The following is a 21,691-nucleotide window of genomic DNA, read 5'->3' as shown; positions in this document are numbered from 1 at the left end:
GCGGCGCGGGCGGAGGGCGGGCACTGGGGCGGGGGCGGGGCCTGCCTTAAAGGTATAGGCGGCCGCGCGGTCCTCCCCGCAGGTCGCCCCCGCCCCCGCCCCCGCCGGCGCGCCGGCTGTTTTATTGTTCTCTTTGCGAATGTCTTTCTTTCTCTCCCCGCGTCCCGCCCGCGCCCGCGCTCCCGCGCCCTCCCACGCGCGGACCGACCTGGGCGCGCACGCCTTACCTTTCCAGCCCCCACCCCCCGCGGGCAGCTGGCGACCCGCGAAAGGGTTTCTTGGCCGCTTTGCGAGCCGGAGCGCGGCCGGGCGGTAGGCGAAAGGGCTTCGCTCGAGAAGCGCCCCCACGCCCGCGGCCAGCCGAACTCGCTCCTCGGGTCAGAAACCTAAGTGTCCAGATGGCCTTCGCGGAGCGGAAAGGAACTTTCCTAGTGGAATTTTTTTCCGGGAATGGATTAGACGCCATTAAGTAGACGTTTTCCGGTGGCCCCTCCGGACTCCGGGGCGGTGGCAGGTGACCTCCCGGGGGAGAAACCCGGAGCGCGTAAAAGGCGAGCCCCGCGCACCGCCCGCGCCTCGACGGAGCCTGTGCGCTCTAAGCGCAGTCGGCGCCGCACGCGCCCTACCCGCGGACCCCCACAGCGACTGGGGAGAATTTAAAAGGAGACACTCTGTCTTCACAATTAGGGGGATAGTTTCCACTTAGTTTGTAAAAGTCTGCGATGCTCCAGATTTTTCCGCCGACACCCAAAAGGCTTTCTTCCCATCTGCATCAGAAGTTGGCTGAACCAGAATGGGGGTGAGCGCTTGGGGAGAAGAGTCGGGTCGCACTCGTGTTTGTTGATCTTGACCATCCCTTTAACTTTATCGCATTTCTTTAAAGAAAATCTGTCTTGCCCTCTCTTTATTGCTACTCCATCCTTCTTTCAAGATCAAAAGCTTTAGATCAAAGCCAAGATCAAACTCGCTACTTTAAATAGAAGCAACTTTGCCACGGAGTATTTTACGCAAAGAGGAGCTGCTTACTGGAGACATCAGAGTGGAAAACTTTATTTTACCCCTTCATCCCATATTCATAACTGGACTACTTAAAATTATATTGTAATGTAATTACATTGTGATGCATTTACATGTCCTAAAATAAACAACAGTTCTGCTCAAATGGGGGATTCTTGCCTTGTGTTTATGTTTCCAGGAATACAAAAAAAAAAAAGTAACTATAGAGTTAGACATATTAGCCATTTTGTATAATTATTAGCTAAGTACTATGAAATGCATGCTCATTTCCTAAAAATTTTTCAAAGTGGTATCGAATCTTCTTATATATAATGTACGACTACCATATACAATTTTTCCACTGCAAAAGAAATGCATAAAAATAATTAATGCCTTGCCCATCTCCAGTGCACGTACAAAGGCAGGTATAAGTTACAAATGATGAAGTGGATTATGTAATTGCAGAGCTGCTTACTTTCAAATGGAAATAAAACCTCCTACTATTTGAGCTTCCTTGCTACTAATAACAGTTCCAGAATCAATAGAGATCTACCACTGGTAGACACTTCCCTTTACCCACTAGAATTTTTTTCCTTGGGCATTCACTACCCCTAAGAACTCTGATAAAAACCTTTCAGTACTGATGTACTAAAACAGCACCTTGCCTAAATAGACCTTCCTTAAGCATCCTTTTTGTTGACTTATCAACAATTTTTTAACACGTAGCCTTAAAAGAAACAAAAAAATAAATTCCAACAATCCAGTAGTGGGAATAGAAAGCTATTGAAAATTAAATCATATACAGACTTCTGTGAAAATCTGTTATTACAGATGCATAGTTAGTACTTGAAGGCTTGTTTTCCCTTGTAATTCACATCTGATTGTAGTCTCAAATACACACACACACAGGATTGTTCCTCATGCTAAAAATCCCATTAAGCCACTGGAAAGATCTTAGAAATTGAGTCCTGGAAATCCTGTCTTGCTGGCAATGACAGTCTCCGTTCTTCCTAGTCTGCAGTTCATGGAGAACCTAATGGTTTCTGGCATAAACTAAGCAAAGGAAAGAATCCTACCATCACTCTGCTCTGCTACCACTTTGAGTAGGTAACAAGAGCTGTGGTCCACTCTGAGCTCCTCCTAACTCCTCTCCTTTGTACTCTTGCACCCTCACACCCACTCCAACAGTCCATCCTCCACTGGATGGAATAGCCAGAATAGTATTTCGAAAGGTAGTTCAAATGATATCACTTTGCTTTACCAAGAATGCACTTCTTTCTCTTCTCTGCCTGGCTGGCTCCTACTTATTCTCCAGTTCTGGCCTTAACTCCAGAAAGGTCTTTCCTTACTCCCCACTCCAAATTATGTCACCCCCACTATTTCTTCTAATAGCATCCTGTTTATTTCTTTTAAATTGCTTATCTTTTAGAGCTATTAAAAATTATTTTTAATTAAGAGACTTTATTTTTTATAGCAGATAACAGAAAAATTTTGCAAAAAGCACAGAGTTCCCATATGCCAACATAACACACAGTTTCCTCCATTTTTAACATCTTCCATTAGGGTGGTGTTTTTGTTACAGTTCAGTAACCAATATTTAATACATCATTATTAAATAAAGCCCATGGTTTACAGTAGGGTTCACTCTGTGTTGTACAGTTCTTTACAGATTTTTTTTTTTATAAAGATTTTCATTTATTTATTTGACAGAGAGACAGCCAGCGAGAGAGGGAACACAAGCAGGGGGAGTGGGAGAGGAAGAAGCAGGCTCCCAGCGGAAGAGCCCGACATGGGGCTCGATCCCAGAACTCTGGGATCACGCCCTGAGCTGAAGGCAGACGCTCAACGACCGAGCCACTCAGGCGCCCCTACAGATTTTTTTTTATTATTAATTTGTTGAATGTCTATCTCCCTAGCTGGACTTTAAAGTCCAGGAAGAAAGAGATGCTGTCTCTTTTGTTCTTGATTTTTGTCAGTCAGTCAAAATACTGCTGGCACATAGTAGATGCTAAATAAATATGTTAAGTAAGTAAATGGAAGATATAGGAACAAATGACTGAATGAGTAGCATATGAAATTTCAAGGGGGAGAGTCTCAAGATGAAGATGTTTCTAATTAATTCCTGTTTGTTTCTCCAATAAAATACCTTATTTCGTAAGAAGCACAAAACTGTGCTTTTTTTTTTTTCTAAAGAAAGAGACCATGGGACATCAGCCAGGATACTTCTAAAATGACCTTTTTAGGGGTGCCTGGGTGGCACAGCGGTTAAGCGTCTGCCTTCAGCTCGGGGCGTGATCCCGGCGTTATGGGATCGAGCCCCACATCAGGCTCCTCCGCTATGAGCTTGCTTCTTCCTCTCCCACTCCCCCTGCTTGTTTTCTCTCTCTCGCTGGCTGTCTCTATGTCTGTCAAATAAATAAATAAAATCTTTTTAAAAAAAAATGACCTTTTTAAAAAAAAGTAAAAATAAAAATAGAAATGAGAAATAAAGATTCTTAATTCCCTCTTATATTAATCATGAAATTTTATTCCAAAATACAGTGCTAGGAGCTGAATTTGATCTAGAATGAAATAGTAACACATTTCAAAATTATTGGAAAAATATATTTTTTAAAGATTTTATTAATTTATTTGAGAGAGAGAGAGCACACAAGCAGGGAGAACAGCAGAGGGAAAGAGAGAAACAGGCTTCCCACTGAGCAGGGAGGCTGACTCAGAGCTGGATCCTGGGACGGCCAGGATCATGAGCTGAGCCAAAGGCAGACACTTACCTGACCGAGCCACCCAGGTGCCCCATTTTATTGGAAAAATATTAATTCTTTTTTATTGTGTTCAATATAACCTCAACACATTTCTCCTTTTGCCTATCTAAATCTCCCTTTCTTCATGGACTGACTCCAATAAAGGTAGGGTGTGGAAAACCTGGAGGAAGAGTACTTTTTTAAAATTGGAATTCCAGGGGTGCCTGGGTGGCTCAGTCAGTTAAATGTCTGACTCTTGATTTAGGCTCAGGTCATGACCTCAGGGTCCTGAGATCCAACCCCCCCACCCCCACCCCACTGCACTCCCTCTGGGTTAGGAACCTGCTTGAGATTCACAAACTCCTCCTCTCCCACAGCACCCCCCCAGCAGGCATGTGCACTTTCTCTCTCCCACTCTCTCTTTCAAAAAATAATAAATAAAAAAATAAAATTGGAATTCTGTAGTCAGGGATGGATATTCTAATAACTATCTTTAAGAAAGTGGTGAAAGCACTTTAAGGCTATCTTTAAAAACAGATGTTTTCTATTTGAATTATGTTTTAAAAAATGTTTCATCTAGTAGAGATGCAAGTTTGAAAGGAAGTTGTTTTAAGAAACTTTCTTGTCAATGCAGTTTATAATAGCTGAAGACAATTTCGGAGGCTGAGAAAAATGCCATTGCTTTAGAAGAAAAGCATTACTTAATCTAGTGGCTGGAGATTACTTTTAGAGAGAAAACCTTTTTCTGCTTTTTCCTCCTCCTCCCCCTCCCCCTCCATCAAGAGGAAAGGACTCCTTTCACTGGAGTATGGTAGTGATGTCAGTTTCATACTGTTAATATGGATGTGCCTTCTGTTTCATGATGAACTACAATCCAGAGGAATGAGAAGCAGCAGCACGCCTTCCTAGTCACCTAGAAGGCCGAAAGGGCAAACAAGGGGAGCCCTTTAATTAGTCCAAACAGCCTCAGATGGCAAATTACACTCCCTTGAGCACAGGAGAGGAAAAACTATCCGCTGTAAGAAGTCGAAAGATCTTTAAATACCAAACAATGTAGAGAGGCCCAGAAGCTTTTGCTTGTTTCAGAAGGGCTCTATAGTCAACATATATTGTCGGTAAATTAAAAAGTAGGCACGTACACAAAACTAGAAATAAAATCAAGGTTAGTTTAAGTTGCAAATAAGAACAAGGAAGTAATCCTGATTAGGGTCAAAGTTCTCAGATGTCTAGGTCTTCAAATTTTGCTCTACCCTTTTAGAATGGAACATTCCTTTATGATATCTTTGATTTTAGAAAAATTATTTCTATTATTGCCCATTTTGTGTCTGTGTTAGAATCAATGCCTAATTCTTCTCTCTCAAGACAATTTTGGCCCTGCTAAATGGACCTCTTAGTGGAATCCTTATAAAGCATGGTTTTCCAAAAAGGAAATCCTTCCCACACTTGTTCTGCAGTAAACTGGCTAAGAGAACCTCTTCCTCTCAGTCATCACAACCCTGAACTCACTGTTATTCAGAAACATTTATAGAGCTTGCCTGAGGGAATGTGCTCAGCTCTTCCATTTCTAGATCCCCTCTGAGAATCTGATGAAGCATTAGCTATCAGCTTTTGGCTCCCTAGAAAAAAATACACCTACAATCATGCACAGTCCTCTACTCCCTTCCCACACACACATCAACTGTCAGAAGGTTTACAGATTTTTCTGATTGCCCAAACCCCTGCCCTAGATTCTCTAGGATGCTCTTGGATTAGAGCAGACCACCACACACTGGCACAGGACGACGTCTTACTGGTGCTCTGTGAAATTCCTTTTATCGCATTATGTTCTGGTAAGAAGCCATCAACCTTTATTGAGGTGCATTATAAGAAACAGCCCCATAAAACCCATCCCAGTGTTTACTGTAAGAATAGTTTCAGAGGATTGTTTATTACATTAAATAGTAATTTTCTGAGAGGACCCACAGGGAGCCTGGTATCAACATCAGGAATAGCTGGACTCAGGCACCTGGTTTGTTTTACCTCATGAACACTGCAAATTGATCCCTTTTCCCTCTTCTAGAAAATTCTGTGCCCCTACATGAAACCAAGCATAAGAACTTCAAGGGGTGCATGTTGTATGATAATTTAATTCCTGGCCCCATTTTATTTTCCTACTATTATTTTCACATTGCTTCGTTTTTTATATTTTAATTTATTTTTATCATGCTCTATTTTGCTTTAGAAGCTGTCTTAACTCCATTTTGGGCAAGGAGGAGTATAAATAAATAAAATATTCTGGGTTTATTTTTTCTTTAACTTTCTTTTTCTTTTTTGGGGGGAGGAAGGGGCTCTGGTAAAATGTTATGGTTCTAATATTTCTCTCCATTAAAAAACACTTAGAAGTGAAGCACAGGGGGCGCCTGGGTGGCACAGCGGTTAAGCGTCTGCCTTCGGCTCAGGGCGTGATCCCGGCGTTATGGGATCGAGCCCCACATCAGGCTCCTCCGCTATGAGCCTGCTTCTTCCTCTCCCACTCCCCCTGCTTGTGTTCCCTCTCTCCCTGGCTGTCTCTATCTCTGCCAAATAAATAAAATCTTTAAAAAAAAAAACAAAAAAGAAGTGAAGCACAGAAGGTAAGGACGTACGATTATACCTACTTATAAAATTCAAGGAAAAGAACTGTTAACAAAACAAAAGTAAATATAGTATCATACAAACATGGTGCTGAACTACTATAAAAATGTTAACCAAACAAGTGTTTTACCTCTTTTGATATCAAAACCAGAGAGAATAGGTTTTGACCTCGGGAAGAAGAATGTAAACTGGATATAGAGACAGATTAGTCACATAAAAAGCATACTGAGAGCCTACTGCAAAACAGACCACTAGACTTGGTGAACACAGATGAATAAGACACCATCCCTGCCCTGAGGACACTTGTGTGACCAGGCGGAACCGGGCATAGTATAAGGAGCACACAGGCAGCCTGTAGGATTTGAATCCAGGCTCTGTCATATATTAGTTGTGTGTAAGTCTCCTTTCTTAGAGAGTTGTGAAGATCAAGGGACACATGTGATGTGTTTACAAGGGGAGGCAGTTGTCATTTATCAAATTCTAGAAGCAACGCAACATCTCTAGAAGCGGGAGGAAAGTGACCTTAAGACACAAAAAGTACCAAACTGCTACGTATATCAGAGACGGTGGAACCTCAGAACTGGAAGAAAGAACCAGAGTGGCCAATTCCGTAAGGACTGAATGGTTTGCCAAGTGCTTCCACATACAGACTGCACTGTTTGTTTCTCACACAGTCCCATTTTCAGGATGAAGAAACTGAGTCTCAGGGAATTTTCGAATCTTTTTTTTTTAAGATATTTTATTTTTAAGTAATTGCTATACCCCACGTGGGGCTCAAACTCACAGGCCCAAGATCAAGAGTCACACACTCTACTGACTGAGTCAGCCAGGTGCCCCAAATTTTCATCTTTAGTACTTAATATTGGGTGGCCCTTAGATCTCCAGGCTGGAAATGTGGTGCTCTTTCTACTCCAGCATGAGAGCTTAAGGAACATCTAGCATGACTGTCTCACTTTAAAATAGCTGCTTATTATGTGGATCAGATCAACCTCAGATCAAAACACAGCCCATAAAATATTATCCCATACCATAAAAGTCTATTCCAACAGCCATTTCAGAAAACAGATATTGTACACCCCCTTCAACACCTGTATGACTGCAATTCTTTACAGGAGCTTAACATTCATGGACATTTTGACCTTAAAGAGTTTCACAGGTGAAATACAAAGTTATCTAGGGGTGGCATTAAATCAGAAGGTCCCCTGACCGCTTATTAGAATCGCCAGGAGGGTTTATAGATCCCAATGCCCAGATGGCACTCCGGAACACTGAAATTCACATCCTGAGAGCAGGACCCTGCATCAGTCCTTTTTACAGCCTGCCCCACCCCACCCCCACCCCCGTCTACCCCAGTGACTCCACTGTGCCGCCAGTGTTGAGAACCACTGGTTTAGATCGTTTTAATGACGACCCATCTCTAAGAAGTTACTATTAAGAAATTCCAGATGTTTGGGAGACATCTAAATTTCAAGGTCAATGCCACAGAGGACAGCCATCTATTAGGTTCTATTTCAATAAGCCTCTGGGTAAACAGCAGACACAATGCTGGGCAGGATGGGCTGCTGGCCGGAGCCAGGATAGCAGTTCTTATAGCTTATACTTAGGGATAAACTTCTGGACAAGATTGGTTAAGTACACACACACACACACACACACACACACACACACACACGAATTAAAAAGAAATAGAAGATCTCAACACTAACCAGAAGGGAGGCAAGAATGGATGGATATTTGACTTTTTAGAGTCTTTTCCAGGTTCATGGGGAATACAATTCTGGATCCTGAATGAAAAGAGCATAGATCCTTGTCTTTCGGGGAACCTGGAACCTCATATACATATGAGGTGCTATTTCCCACTCATTCCCTGTAGACAATGTTCTAATTATGTCGATGGCTGCCACCTATTCCCTGGGAACAAATATTTTGCATTTGGAAGACTGCTGGCTACAATTAGGGGACAGTGTGTACCAATGGAAAAGACCCTTTGTTATGTGCAAAAGCTACTCTTCCACACAGGAAGCAACCCAGGTTGACCTTCCTTAGTGTTGGAAGCCATGCTCTAACCAAACGGGTTTCCTTATTTAGAAAAACACACTACATTGATGTTATAGGAAAACTACTCTGGCAAAATGTCTTACAAAAGATATTAGTCACTAATTATTTAAAAGCACAAACATATATGTTAACATTCCACTAGCTTGAAGAGCCAACACTCATATCTAGGTCCCTCTGGCTATTCCCTAAGATGGTGTGGATACGGTATCTGTAAGTATACACACAAGAAGTGCCTTGTGCTTCATGGTGCCTTCAAAGGAAGTTATGCTTCAGTAGTCTGGGGCCCCAGCATGTCTCTTTTTCTTTTTCCAGCATGTCTATTTTTAAAAACATTGGCATTCAGATTGGCTTGCCTGTCATCCGGCCTCCCAAGAGAACCCAATGAAGTCACAATTTGCAAACAAGTACAATGGGCCTAAATTGTCCCATCTCTATTCACAAGTAAGAACACACACGCACGGGCACGCACACACAGAGTAAGGAAAGGAAAATCCATCACAACTGGCGGGGGGGCTGTCCCAAATATAAATATTATATGAGAAAGAGCTATTTTCCCGAATGTTTGTTCACCAAACATTTAGAGCCATATAAGAGGTGTTCCAGGACAACAACGGGAAGGGCCGGAATTAATTGGTTGCTAATCTCTTTACTTTTTGTAGGATGTTTCCTCCAGCAGTGGATTAAATCAATGTGTAATGCTACACAGGCCCAGCTGTGTCCATATTAGGAAAACCCAAGCTCACATCTCTTTCTCTGCGAAAAAAGGATCTGTCCTCCCTCCTTTTGCTCTGCTTCCCCCCGCTGCGTATGTAGGTGGGAGAGTAGGAGCCGGGGAATGTGAACTTGATCCAGCATTGATCAGCCAAGCAGCAAACTCTCATTGTTCTTTAGATACCAAACATAGCTTCTCTCTACTAGGGATAAACCCAGCCATTCGGCATACAACACGGCTTTTGTGCTCAGTAGTATGAGAGATGAAAAAGAACCACCAAGAACATTAAAGCTTTATTAGACTCATCATAAACACCTAATATGTAGACTTGGAGAATCTACCCGGTGAATTTATGTTCACACTGATATTAGGTATGTTAGACTCTCTTAAACCTATCAATCTCCCGGTCATTTCTGTTTTATAATTATGGATTTCGATTTATAGCATAAATGCTGCAGTCTACTTTAGCTTTGCTTTCTATTTGAGCATTTCTTATCTCACTGTCTTGCTCTCTGAGGTTCAAGGGCATTGGAAATCCTGCTGATGCACAATTAAACACGCCGCTGCCCTATGAATGTGGTTTAACAATCTCTGTACAAAGCCATGTGTAATAAGAAATACACAGTTCAGAACCTAGATTTAGGCACCCTCCGTCCTTACCAGCTAGTAGCTGTGTAACCTTGGGCATGTCACACAACCCTTCTGGGCCTCTAAAAAGGAGATTACGCTATCTGTTTCACAGGGCAGTGCTAAGGATGAAATGAGACAACACATAAACCAAGAGGCACAAAGCAGACCAGTGGATACTAATTCCCTGCCTCTTTCCCCCCAGAAACAAAAGCCTGTCTGATATTTTGAAAGTAAGTAAACTTTCAAAGGTCTCTAAATAACTGAGTTGTGACATCATAAGAAAAAGCCTCCCCTGACCCCCACACAGACGTGACATCGCCGATGGAGCCTACGGTGACACAGCATGGCTGAGTTACTACAGGCAAGTGCCTCTTTCCAAAGGACCGGTGGACACAAGGAAACAAGTTCTCTTTCTCATATGCCTTATGATAAAGGAGATCATTCTGATTCCGGTCCCATCTCACTCAAAACAGTAAGTCCACTGTTGTTCTAAGAATATAAAAAATGAAATTTGATATTTCTACACTGTTCTCTGAAGGTCCCAACATGACAGGTGCTAGATACAAAAACATCTAATATCCTAATAGTAGCTACATGCATGTAAACCCAATGCAATAATTAAGAAGAGAGAAGGATTAAATTCACAAATACAATTCTATACAGAGCTACCCAACCTACATGTTCTTGGATTTACCCATTTATGGTTTAATTCACTAGAAGCATTTATGCGAAACCCAGGCAGACATCCCTCAGTTACAAGATCAATGACAGTGACGAAGAAACACAATTTGAGGAGGAGAGACTCAGTGAGAACTCCGGAGAAGCCAACCTCACAATAAATATAACCAAGAAGAGTCTTAAAGAGAATTTATCTTTGGTTGGCCACATGGAATATGAAAAGCGACAGCACACACAATTGAGGAAAAAGGAAGAGAATACAGAGAAGAGGAGATGGAGCCCCTGGAGGGAAGGCCAGAGATGACCCTGGATGTGGAAGGCGACCTCTCTCCATGGAAATAGGACATGGGGGTGAAGGCGTTCTCTCCTGTGTGACCCTAGCATCACTTGTTGCCCTGGAGCCTCAGCCCCCCAGTCTGATATATTGACTTTGGCCTCCCTTCCATGCATTTTCATGCCAATAAAGTTGCTGGAATTAAGAAGTGAATTGCGGAGCTTTGGGGCATAAATAATGTCATATTGGAAGGTCGGGGCTAATAACAACCAGGATGTCCTTAACGCCCCCTAAGAAAATCCATCTGATCTATGTAGCCCTCGATGTGGTCTGAAATTCCCTCAGCCTACAAAGGAAAATATTTTTAGCATGTAGCACACTTTGTAACAGACATACAAATGCACCGAAAATATAACTTTAGGAAAGCATCTGGGTTGGATCATTTCTTGTTATACCTCAATGCCAAATGGGTTCTACTTTCTCAGTATAAGGAACATGGCAACAGTGGGCCACAAGCTCCACAACGATCACTGTAGCAATTTCTCATAAACGTTTCATTCCTGGCTCTGGTCGCTTTCATTTTTTAAAGTGGCAAATAATCTACAAATTTAAATATAAAAGCAGCATAAAAAATGAGGTGCCGTTCCTGGAGCATTAGGCCCCAATATCTTCCCTCCTAGAACTCACTGGATCATCTGCACGAGAGACATAAGTATTTACTTTTATGTCCCAAAATGTATCCTAGAAATAATAGCTGCCACTGTCCGAGGGAAAACACGCCTGCGGTTTATTGGTCTGCAAGTATTTCAAGACATTGACAACCCAAGCCAAATCTTTTTCATCTCCTGCTAGTCAAACAGGTTACTATCTGTGAATAATTGGTTTGCAATAGAAGCAAATGCCTATTCTCCAATGATCAACCAGCCTAAAAGCTCTTGCAGATTATTACCTGTGATTTCTCCCCAATAATCCTTCACATAGCAATTTTCCAGCTGAAGAGAAAAGAAATGCACAGACAAGGTTTCTTGATGGCTACCTTTGTACATCACTCAGGAGGAAACACATGAAAATTCTCCCAACCCCACTCCAAGCTAAGGGCGAGTTTCCAGTCTGTGGGGAACTCAACAGATTCCCAAGTTGGAAAGGGAGACACTTGGAGGAAAAGTAAATCCAGACCTCCCTCCTCTCAGAGCGACCAGACTCATCTAGGTAAGTTCACGCTTCCGCCAGGTACTGGGCATAGCATATAGTGACACGGGGCAAAAAAGCAGCTCTGGCCTTCACCCAGGCCAGCTCCCCTCATCCCCCAAAGAAGCAGTGAGGGTTCAGAGAAGGCAAGTGGCTTACCCGAGGCCACACAGCTTAGCGGCACAGGGCTTCTTCCAAAGCCGCATCTAACGTACTGATTGCCTCCTTCATCCAATATAGGATTAAGTTTGCAGAACAGAAGTTCACTACGGTGTCCTCTGTGAAAGCGGCAAGTTGGATACAACAAAACTGACTCTCCTTTCCCACCCAGCCTCTACCCCTGCTCTTTAACCTCAAAATAATGCGGCTTTGCATTTTATGCATCAAATTGTCTAGACCATACTTAGATGTGGTGGTGGTAGTCATAAATAGATAGGATCAGAAGCAGAAACACTGAGCTTGTAAAGGCCCAAACTGGAGGACCGACCTGGAAGGGCAGGGTCTTCTGGTGAAAGAGCAGAACGTACCCACTACCAAGCACCATCACAGACAACTACCATACAAAGATATGCATGTGACGTGCACACTGCCCTTTTTTTAAACACACATATGGAATTGGGCAGTTTGACAGTCACTGACTGTTATCCTAACCTGTGTGATAACACTTGTTGCTGGGCCACCTCTGGGCTGTGCCCTGGAAGCTCTCCCGCTCTGGGTCAGTGGAGAGGACAAAATGAGGGCAAAAGCCAGGGGCTCTAGTTGGAATTGGCTTTTGAATACAAATAAGAAGATAAAAGATGCATCCCTTAAATGCTTTAGATGGTACACAGAGACACTTCTTTGTTCGACCAATTGCTTTTTCTCATTTGTTGTTTTGGTGACCTGATATTTATTACCTAATTTAGTTTCCATCTCAAGGGAGGAATAGCTACGTCTTTCTAAAAGCAAAGACCTCAACTAATCTCTACACACACTCCTATTCATTCACACCAAAAAAGATACCAACTCTTCAACGCAGTAAAGCCCAGAATTTCCTATGTAAAATATTCAGTCAGATACACAGGGCTACTGCCATTTGGAGACACCCACATGGAAGAAGGACGTACACACCATGACACATACTTATGAAAAGCCCTGGAAAGTGAGGTGCATATTACTGCATGCACAAAGCACAGTTTTGTCCACTAAAGAATAGTAAAGAACAGATTCAGGAAAAAGAGCAGTCATTAATTACATCAAAAATCATCACTGCTCAGAACTCCCTGCTGTATTCATTTATTATCTCTTCATTGGTCTTGTAAAAATGAAGGCAAGGATGGATCCAAGCTGATTTGGATGAAAAGCAACCTTGCTAAACGCACAAAATACCTTAGTTGGACGGACAGAGGGCCGAGGGTCTTAGATCTGAGCTGTGGCTCTGCCACTAACTGGGGCTACCAGCGTGGGCAGATCAGGCCACCACTCCCGGGGACAGAAAATGAGCTCCTCACCAAGATTTGCTCCTGCCTAAGATTCGACCGAAAGTCGTGCAACACCAGAAAAGACTAATATTTAACCATGAAGCAATAGGGGTCACACCCAAGAATTCTATACAATGCACATAGTAAATATACACCTAGCTTGTACGACATAATGGCTCTCCACAAAAGGGAAGGAAAAAAAGACCCACGTTCTAAAATCAGTCAAGTGTTCCTAATTGCTTTCCTTGTCAGCAGGTGCGCTGCTGGCAGGTGCTGGCGAAAGTCCCCGCGAGCATGGCGGGCCACCGTCAGAGCCGCTGCCCAGAGGCATGGGATGCGGAACTGAACATCCGTATGTGCAACAATGCTGTGCAGTGGCAAAGCGCCAAGGGGCCCTGTGTGTGTGGGTGCGCCCACGTGCACAGCTCGCCCCACTGCTGGGTCTCAGGGCTTTCCCCAGGCGTGGCAAGAGCATAATGCAAGCATAGAATAATCTGCCTTTGATAAAGAGTCTACCAGATATGTCTTCAGGCTAATAAAATAAAGAATAGGGGAAGTTCTTAAAAAGCCGAATCAGATGTTTTTCTATTGATGTTTAGGTTTACAACCTGATGCTGATATCTTCGTCCTAATTCTCAGAGTTTATGTTGCTCCTTCTTTCCAAAGATCTCTCTCTATGAAAAAGATAAAGCACCATTACAATGAAGTCCTGTTAAATGGTATCACTCCTTATGATTGCTGCAATGTCCTTACTTAAGTGAATTTCTCTCTTGTGGGTGCACAACATGTATGAACCTGAAAAACAGTAATGCCCATACGTCCAAACACGGCCGGCCAGACTTTGCACCTTGGGGACAATTAAACTGGCTCCCTTGCACATGAGCTGGCTAACTTGTGACCCAGTGGGGCACAGCCAAGTCTCTTGCGTCAAGTCATCTTCCAATGGACTTGGTCTCCCAGTTGAATGTGGCAAACAGAGAAGTCAACTTCTGTGCTTCCTCTCAGGTCTCAAATTCAGGGAAGAGGCCCCCTGAGCACACCTTGAACAATGGTTGGTTTACAGATGCCCTCACGGGCCATGGGCTCGTGGGCGGGGCTGTGTCCTTACAGCTTTGTAAGCCCACTGCCCAGCACAATGTTTCGCATAATGGTTGAACAAATGAACCAAACCATAAAGCCAAATATTTGGATTGCTCAGGAGGAATAGAAAACTAAAGGATTGCAAGAGTTTAGGTTATACTCAAGGAATAAGAAAACTTCTGTTGATTCAATATATTGCAGAATATGACATATTTATGGATTCTCTCAGTGGCTCCTAGTCCTACTTATGGAGATCCTCATTCACTGGGTATGGCCTGAGTCCAGGATCTGTAGTAATTTTGGTTTTTAAGTAAGCTCCCCACCCAATGTGGAGCCCAATGTGGGGCTTGAACTCATGACCCTGAGAGCAAGACCTGAGCTGAGATTAAGAGTCAGATGCTTAACCGAATGGGCCACCCGGGTGCCCCCAGGACCTGCAGTTTTAAACAGCTTCCTGGATAATTCTGATAAACAGGTCTCAGCATAAGCCAGCTAGGTGGCCTTGAGGGTCTCTAATCCAAGCCTGCAAAGCTATGCTTCCAGAAAATACGTACACTTATCTCTTTATTAAAAACCATGTGTGGGGCGCCTGGGTGGCTCAGTTGGTCAAGCGCCTGACTCTTGGTTTTGGCTCAGGTCCTGGTCTCAGGGCTGTGAGTCTGGGCCCCACGTCAGGCTCTGCGCTCAGCGCCGAGTCTGCTTGAGATTCCCTCTCTGTCTGCCCCTCCCCCGCTCTCCCTCTCTCTCTAAAATAAATAAATAAATAAATACATAAAATCTTAAAAAACAAAACAAAACAAAATGAAAACCATGTGTGCACAGGCCACTACCAACTCTATCAACTGGATGGAAACAAGTAGACTTTTTAAAGCTAGTGGCTCCTGCTTCCCTTTCCTTCTGGTTCAAAAGGCAAGCAAGTATTGTTGTTTCTCTCTCCACCGCGTCACACCTTGATCACCTCTGTGTCCATCTGGGCCCGTTCCGAATTTTTATTCTTTTTAAAGAAACAAGTTCTCAAATACTCTTCATCCACCTGAGAGAGCCATTCCCATCTGTCTTCCTCTGAGCTCCCTTTAAAAACAGACATCCAATCAGATCCTGAAGGGTCTCCGGCCTCAGTGTAGGTAAATATCCTGAGTGTCCTCCCTCGTCAGTTGGCAGGATTCAGACACGTCACCCGCATCACATGCATCTGTGCTTGTTTCACGTGGCTTCCTACATATCGCTCTGAGGGCACCTGCAGATTCCTCAGCCCACTGCGTGTGCTTTCTAGGGAGACACCACTGGCCACCCAGATACTTAAGGATGCCTTTTAAAAGCATCCACGTAAGTGAACGGCTCCTGGACCCGAAAGTTCAAAGTTGAAAACCAAGGGGTGAAGGTCTCTCTCACTGTTCTTCTCACTCCCCGAGACTCCCTAGTACTTGAATGGAGGGAAGAGGCTTGGCCTTTCATCCAGGAGTCTTCCTTCTAGCTAGGCTGCCGGCCCACCTGCCCAGGGATCTAGTTGCCATTCAAGTATTAGCACCCTTTTACAGGCGTCTGGTGGCTCTCTGTGGCTCTTGAATTTTGCGGGAGCCCTCCAGCATCCCATCCAAGGTCCTGTGTAGTCTGGCAGTGTCCTGCCTTCCTAATCAATGCCCCCTGCAGATCCTGCTCTCCATGCAAAGCAGGCAACAATACGCCTGTTCCTGACAAGTCTGTTCCTAAAAGGGGAAAGATCACTACTCCAAGTTGTGGTCACAGTGCATTCACCTGATGTATTTTATCGCTACAAAAAAAATGCACTGACCCTTCTATTATCCGGGGGCAGATGACCTTGGTTAGAGTGTGGCAGAGGCTGGGGCTGGGGAGGGAGAGGGGAGTGACAGTAAGGCTAACTGGGAGGGCACTTTCCCCCAGCCCTCCCACTAGGAAGCTGCCTCCATTCCTCTGGTCCTGGGGCATTACCCACTGAGCCTTAATCACGCTTACGACAAACTGGTTCATCAGCCCCCTCCCGTCATTGAGATCTGATTCTACCCAATGCTGCTCAAACATGCATACTCAGTTTTCCACCCCAGATGCTGGTTCTGACTCTCCACCAGCCTGAAATGGCCTTCTCCCCTATGAGTCCTTCAAGAATGGCTTCAAATGGTACTTCACCCCTCCCTGCTTCCACAAATGGGAAATGACCTCTTTCTTCCGAATGCTAATAGTTAGTTCATTTTTCACAAGTTGTCGCTTTCTGCCTTAGGTTGGTTACTTTTATCTATTTTCCCTACTTAATTATTAAGCATCTTGAGGGCAAAGCCTGCGTTCTCTCATCTTTGAGTTATCCACAGTCCCTCAGAAAGGACAGATGTACCAGCTACATTCGTGGGAAGAAGGGAAGGGATGGGGGGGGAGGGGGCACTGGACTAGGAGGTATGACTTCAGATCCTGGAAGTCTCCTCTTGCAAATCTCATCCATCTGGTCTGGGATGCTTGGCAGTTCTGTAGAAGCCTAAGCTCTGACACAGTTACAAAGGAAATCTTCAAGGGAGAGGAAACACTTTTAATCCTTATTACTCACTTGGAGTCTCATCTTAGACTATTGTGAATGAGATTCAAATGCTTTCTGGAAATTGCGTTTTGAAAGAGAGAAAAAGAAGGAAGGACACAGAACTATCATTTGTAGCACCAAAGGAAAATGTCTCCCGGTTCACCGTGGTGCCTTATGCTTTGAAGAGGTCAGTGCATTTAGACAGTGCCAGATCAGATACCCCCAATAATACACAAAGCCCAGCAGAGACCTTTAGTTACCTCGTACTGTCCAGGGGAATAGACCCTTCCTACCCACATTTCCATCTCTCTCGTTCCACAAGACAGAAAGCCATTTGGGATCCCCAAAACCTATAGACCCCAAAAATATTCATCCATAGGGGAATAAAATATAGTGAGGTTGAGTGATTTTTATTGGCCATTTTGAAGGGATTCACAAGAAATGTGGAACTAATCAGGGAAGTATTGGGAATGAGCATTGTTATGGGCTGAATTTTTTCCCCCAAATTCGCATGTTGAAGTCCTAACCCCTAATACCCTCAGAATGTGATTGTATTGGAGATAGGGCCTTTAAAAAGGTGATTAAGGTAAAATGAGATCACATAAGTGGGCTCTAATCTAATCGACTGCTGTCCTTAGAAGAGAAGATTAGGACGGAGATCTCTACACACACAGGGGAGAGACCACGTGAGGAAACAGGGAGAAGGTGGCCATCTGCAAGCCAAGGAAAGAGGCCTCAGCAGAAACCAACCTTGCCCATACCTTGATCTTGGACTTCCAGCCTCCAGAACCGTGAGATCATAAATGTCTGTTGCAAAATCCCATCCGCTCTGTGGGATTTTACTATGGCAGCCTGAGCTAACTAATATGAGCGTGAAGACACAGATGCCAAAAATGAAAGAAATCAGGCAACAGATGAAAGGACTTTAATAAACTCTCTCCCGGTCTCTTGTGACTGCGGAGCAGTGTATCACTTTGAGGGATTTGTGGGCTCTTCGATGAACTGTGGTGACTCATCGACATTATGGCCCTGCCCCAACTGAGGCCGGAGAATCTAGACAATGTATCTCTAAGGCCCCCTGACAAGGCATTTAGTCATTTAGAAAATGTAAACTGAACCACTGGACTAAACAGACAGCAAAATTATTAGGAGCCCAAAAAACACACCACATTATAGCAACTGCTACTACTGATAAAAAAGAACCAAGGATCTCATAGCACATCTGATTTGAAAAATATCATTTCTCTGGAATTTGCAAAATAACCATTCTCAGTTTTCGCGAGTGACCATTAAATGTAGAATTCTTATAGACACCACTGAGACTGAGTATCCCAATAGGCCTTAAACTTATGTTGACGTGATTACATAAACTGTCCGAAAAAGAAGGTTACAAGTTATCCCCCTGATAAACCTAATAAGCCACTGGCCTTCCCTATGCTAAAAGCATCACATCTCATCAAATTTCCTCAGTTCTGTGACCTCAGCATTTTCCCTATGAGACTTAAGTCGTCCATCATGTGCTTGTGTGGCCTTTGGCAACTTGCAGGTGTTTGCTTGAAAAGAAGTGGCAATTTCCAAGATGACACAGAACCTGCAGGAGCGAGTCTGGAAGCTTGACTTGCTTCTTGCCTATTTCCGAGACACCCGATGCGATGGGCTATCACCCATCTTCTCTATCCTCATCAGTGCCCCTGGTGCCCATGATTTTGCCATTTCACATCTGCTGAGCACTTCCTCCACAGAGCAGACGGAGCCACGGAAGGGCCGTGAGGCTCACTGGCATCGATGTGCTACTGGTTAGCACCTCGGCAAACAGGTTGCCTGGGAGTCGGAATTAAGAGCTGAAGTGAGGCTGGTAATTAGTTCACGCCCTCCTGGATGCCCACTGTGAAGGCGCACTCCCATCCATGGATTATAATCATTTGCGCTGTCACGGCAGACTGAGGGGTGTCTGTGGACTGGCCGAGCTCTATCTTTATCCACACATCTGACAAAAATACAGATGATTTGTTACATTTATTTGGTGGAGGATTTTAAGGCATCATGCACTCAGATTTTAATTCAACTAATAGTCTTAGAGCAGTACTGTGCGCTAGGAGTAGATGAGCCACATTTGTCATTTAAAATTTCCTAGTTGCCACATTTAAAAAGTAAGATGTAATAGCTAAAATTAATTTTAATAATATGTTTTAGTGGGTATATATACATTGGGTTATGATGTAGCAAAAATAGTATCATTTTACACGTAACCAATACCTTAAAAACCATTAAGGAGATATTTTACCTTCCTTTTTTTTGTAATGAATCTTCTAAATCTGCTGTGTTTTCACAGTCCACCTTGAGTGCTAAATTTTAACCAGAAATGCTTGGTCTGTATTTAGATTTCATAAAATTACGGTTAAAAAATAGATTCATTCACATACCCAAACTTGTTCCAAACAACAACTGAATTATTAGATTTTAAAGATTAGATTAAAATTTAGATTAGATTAGATTAAAAATTCAGCTCTTCAGGCACACTAGATATTTTTCGAGCTCTGAATAATTATGTGTGGCTGGTGGCTGCCATATTGGACAGCGAGACCCCGAGCACCTACTGTGCACATCACAGCAGGTAAGACAAGGATGAGTCAGACCACTTGTTTCCTCTGGGTGGAGAAGCCCATGTATGAGACACATATACAAATAGCAACAGTGTAAGGCAGGTCATGATACTTGCTAAATACACAGAAAGGAAAGCATCCCAAGGAGAAAAGGGAATGCACAAAGGAAGGCGGGTGGCAAAGGAACAAACGTTTAGAGATTGGTAATTATGGTTGGGTATATGCCTGGGAGGGTAGAAATTAAAGTTTAAAAAGACAGCCTGGGGCAGTTCCGCTGATAGCCTCAAATAGCAAGCCAAAGAGTTTGTTCTCAATACACAGTTAACGGGGAATAAGTTTCAGGGGAGATGAATCTTTTAGAAAGATCCACTTAGTATTGATGCAGACGGCTTGGTGGCTAAAAAACCAATTAGCTACTGAACCAGTCCAAGCAAAATATAATGAAGGAATGGGGGAGGCAGTAGGAAAGGAAAGAAAATTAGAAATTTAATAAATATGTACATAAGGATACCAGAGCTTGGCAATGTGGCCAGGAACTCAAGGAAAAAGAGGAGTCAGAGAATTCTCTAGCAACTTAAATAAGGAAGTACAGATGAAAGGCTGGATGGGAAAAGTTATTTCTAATGTATCTGCGCATAAATGTTTTACAAGGAGTTGGAATATATGTACATATGGGTTGGTGGGGGGTTAGAGGAGACTTTTGGGCAGACATGAAAGGAAGTCAATATCTATTTATAGAATGGTCAAATTAGCAGAATGGGAGACTCTTAGAAATAATGTATACTATGGGGGGCAAGGAGGGAATCTGAGTAAATTAAATTACAGTACTATTCGTTAGAAAGCTAGGCAGCTGTTGAAAATTACTGCTCTTAAATTATATCAAAGGATATGCAAAGCTGCTTAAGATACACTTTTAAATGAGAACTTTCAGCTTGGATAGTAAGATTCCCATTTTGTTTAAAAAGGATATGCACCTACATTCTGTAGGCACAGAAAATGTGTGGGAGGACCCACACCACGCTGTTAGCAGGCATGGATTATCTCAGTGGAGAAAGTTTGAAGGGGGCAAGGGTTTTTCCTTTTTATATTTTGCTATTGTTTGAACTGGCTACACAGAACACATTGTTTGAGTTTTAAAAAGAGAGACAAAGGAAAGGGTAAACCATCCCTCCAGAAAAATGACTGAAAGGATTTATATCAAAAAATTATCTCTGGGGGCGCCTGGGTGGCACAGCGGTTAAGCGTCTGCCTTCGGCTCAGGGCGTGATCCCGGCGTTATGGGATCGAGCCCCACATCAGGCTCTTCGCTATGAGCCTGCTTCTTCCTCTCCCACTCCCCCTGCTTGTGTTTCCTCTCTTGCTGGCTGTCTCTATCTCTGTCAAATAAAAAAATAAAATCTTTAAAAAAAAAATATCTCTGGGCCATTGTAATTTTCTTATTACAAATTTTTTTATGTTCTAAAATAAATACATAATACTTCTATAACCAGAAAATAAGTCATAAAAGGAAATAATCTATAATACTGATGGTACAATCAATTTTAAATCTGTTTGCAAAGCCAAAGGTTACAGGGTTGGGTGTTCTTTAAAGAGGTTTGGATCCAATTTCTTTTACTTCTTTGGGGCTCATGCTTACTTTTATTGCTGCTGAAGTGATTTCCACATTTTTTTTTTTTAATGATTTCCATTCAGTGTAGCCAAAAAGGAAAATCGAGGCCAACCACAAGGCAAGCCTTCCTGAGAGGAGACAAAAAGCCTCTGTAACCTGTGGAATGAAAACTTTACCAGGAGAACGTGACTCTTTTGTCATGAATGACTTCAATTGCTGGTGGACAGAAATTTTTAATGAGAACAAAGAGCATCGAAGCGATTTCAGTGCTCTGCTTGTCAACCCTGGCCAAGCACACTAGTAACTTTATATTATCATGATGGGGACAAAGAACAAGGTGTCCCATTCACCACCAGGCTGCTGCACCCAGAGGGTCCCGGGCCTTTGCAGAGCCTGTCACTGAAGTGGAACTGAGAAGAAATGCTCAAGGAGTGCAAAAAGGACCATGAGCGAGTAAATCATCATCGGCCATGTAAATAATGGCAGAGAATGGGTACGGAGTTGAAAAGGTGCCTTCTGATCATT

General features: G+C 43.2%; 1 protein-coding gene across 22 annotated transcripts in view; it reads right to left on the bottom strand.

Annotated features, from left to right (window-relative positions):
• The window catches only part of AOPEP (aminopeptidase O (putative)), a 324,976-nt gene that overhangs the window by 74,395 nt on the left and 228,890 nt on the right, over positions 1–21,691 (bottom strand). Inside the window, exon 12 of one of the 22 annotated variants that reach the window (XM_034647323.1) lies at positions 4,062–14,024. The exons of 17 other annotated variants lie outside the window; for them this stretch is intronic. In XM_034647323.1, coding sequence (XP_034503214.1) covers positions 13,986–14,024 — 39 coding nt within the window. In that variant the 3' untranslated portion in view covers positions 4,062–13,985. 4 more of the 22 variants (XM_034647327.1, XM_034647325.1, XM_034647328.1 and 1 more) reach the window with 4 other exon arrangements.

The sequence above is a fragment of the Ailuropoda melanoleuca genome, chromosome 17 (assembly GCF_002007445.2).
Source record: "Ailuropoda melanoleuca isolate Jingjing chromosome 17, ASM200744v2, whole genome shotgun sequence".
In the NCBI taxonomy this organism is placed as follows: domain Eukaryota; kingdom Metazoa; phylum Chordata; class Mammalia; order Carnivora; family Ursidae; genus Ailuropoda; species Ailuropoda melanoleuca.
The sequence above is the reverse complement of the archived record's forward strand: the minus strand, read 5'-3'. Positions and strand labels throughout refer to the sequence as shown.